General features: G+C 35.2%; 1 protein-coding gene across 1 annotated transcript; it reads right to left on the reverse strand.

Annotated features, from left to right (window-relative positions):
- Positions 1-342: 342 nt before the first annotated feature.
- LOC134944330 (olfactory receptor 2T1-like) lies at positions 343-918 on the reverse strand. Its single transcript, XM_063932909.1, has one exon. The coding sequence runs from the start codon at positions 916-918 to the stop codon at positions 343-345; it is 576 nt and encodes a 191-aa protein (XP_063788979.1).
- Between the last annotated feature and the right edge of the window lie 373 nt (positions 919-1291).

Genomic DNA, 1291 nt, shown 5'->3' on the forward strand with positions numbered 1-1291 from the left:
ATAAGCGTGCAAGCAGGGCCTTCCTACCTCTATGTCTGTTTGTTATTACCCAGTTTTGTTTTATAATTGTCGTTTCCAGTTGTAAAGCGCAAAGGAGTATGCTGTGCTATATAAGGAACTGTTAATAAATAAGTTAAATAAATAATATGAATTGCACTAAAAATTCAGGCTTGATGATAAAAACAATTCAAATGCTGTGGCTATGTGAACAAAGCAAACAAAGGTTATCAACAGCAAATGCAAATACTTATAATTTATTTAATATTCACTATCGTCAAATTATAAAATTATTAATCAAATTGTGTCATTTAAATTGTACATTCTCCCTCACTGTCCAGTACTTTATTTCCCTCCCAGCAGTCTCAGCAGAGCACTTTTCACATCTTTATTCCGTAGACTGTAGATCAGAGGGTTTATCATGGGAGTTACAACTGAGTACAGTACACTAGACACTGGTTCTAGGACATCAGAGTATTCTGATGGTGGCACCATGTACACAACCAAACCTGTCATATAGTACATAATGACAACGGTGAGGTGGGATGAGCAGGTGGAGAAGGCTTTCTTTCTTCCTTCCTTAGATTTTATCTGCAAGATGACCCTGATAATTTTTGTATAAGATGTCACACAGAACATGGCTGGGAAAACTCCATACATCAATATTTCTATATAGATTGCTATATAAACATCTTTACTGCCAGCACAGGAGATGTTAATCAGAGCTTTAGCATCACAGAAAAACTGGTGTATGGTGCGAGACTGACAGAAGGACATAAGTGTGGCTGGGATTGTAATCACAAATGAATTTAAGCTTCCTGATATCCAAGTGCCAGATGCCAATACTAGACAGTGTTTCCTACTTAAAATATTGTGATAGTGTAAAGGATCACATATAGCAACATATCGGTCATATGCCATAATGAATATTATATACACCTCTGATGAAGAAATTAAAAAATAAAAGTACAACTGGGTGAAGCATTGTATGAAGGACACTGTGTTATCTCCAGATAGTAACATGTACAGCAGGTTAGGGACAGTAGTGGTTGTATAACAGATATCTACTAACGCCAGGTTACAGAGGAATAGATACATAGGGGTGTGTAACTGAGCATGTAAATATATCACTGTTATTATAATAATATTAATAAGTACTCCAAATATATATAGGAGGAAAAATACACATATAGTTGACAATATATAATCTGATTTTGCGTAAAATGGCAACAAGTAGAATTCATTCATATAAGTCTGGTTCTCCATGTCACATCCAGGTTACTCTGTAATGAAA

Source organism: Pseudophryne corroboree, chromosome 7 (assembly GCF_028390025.1).
Source record: "Pseudophryne corroboree isolate aPseCor3 chromosome 7, aPseCor3.hap2, whole genome shotgun sequence".
Classification (NCBI taxonomy): domain Eukaryota; kingdom Metazoa; phylum Chordata; class Amphibia; order Anura; family Myobatrachidae; genus Pseudophryne; species Pseudophryne corroboree.

Excerpts from the sequence above, each read along its gene's own strand:
- LOC134944330 (XM_063932909.1), bottom strand. The coding sequence starts at position 918 with ATGGCATATGACCGATATGTTGCTATATGTGATCCTTTACACTATCAC.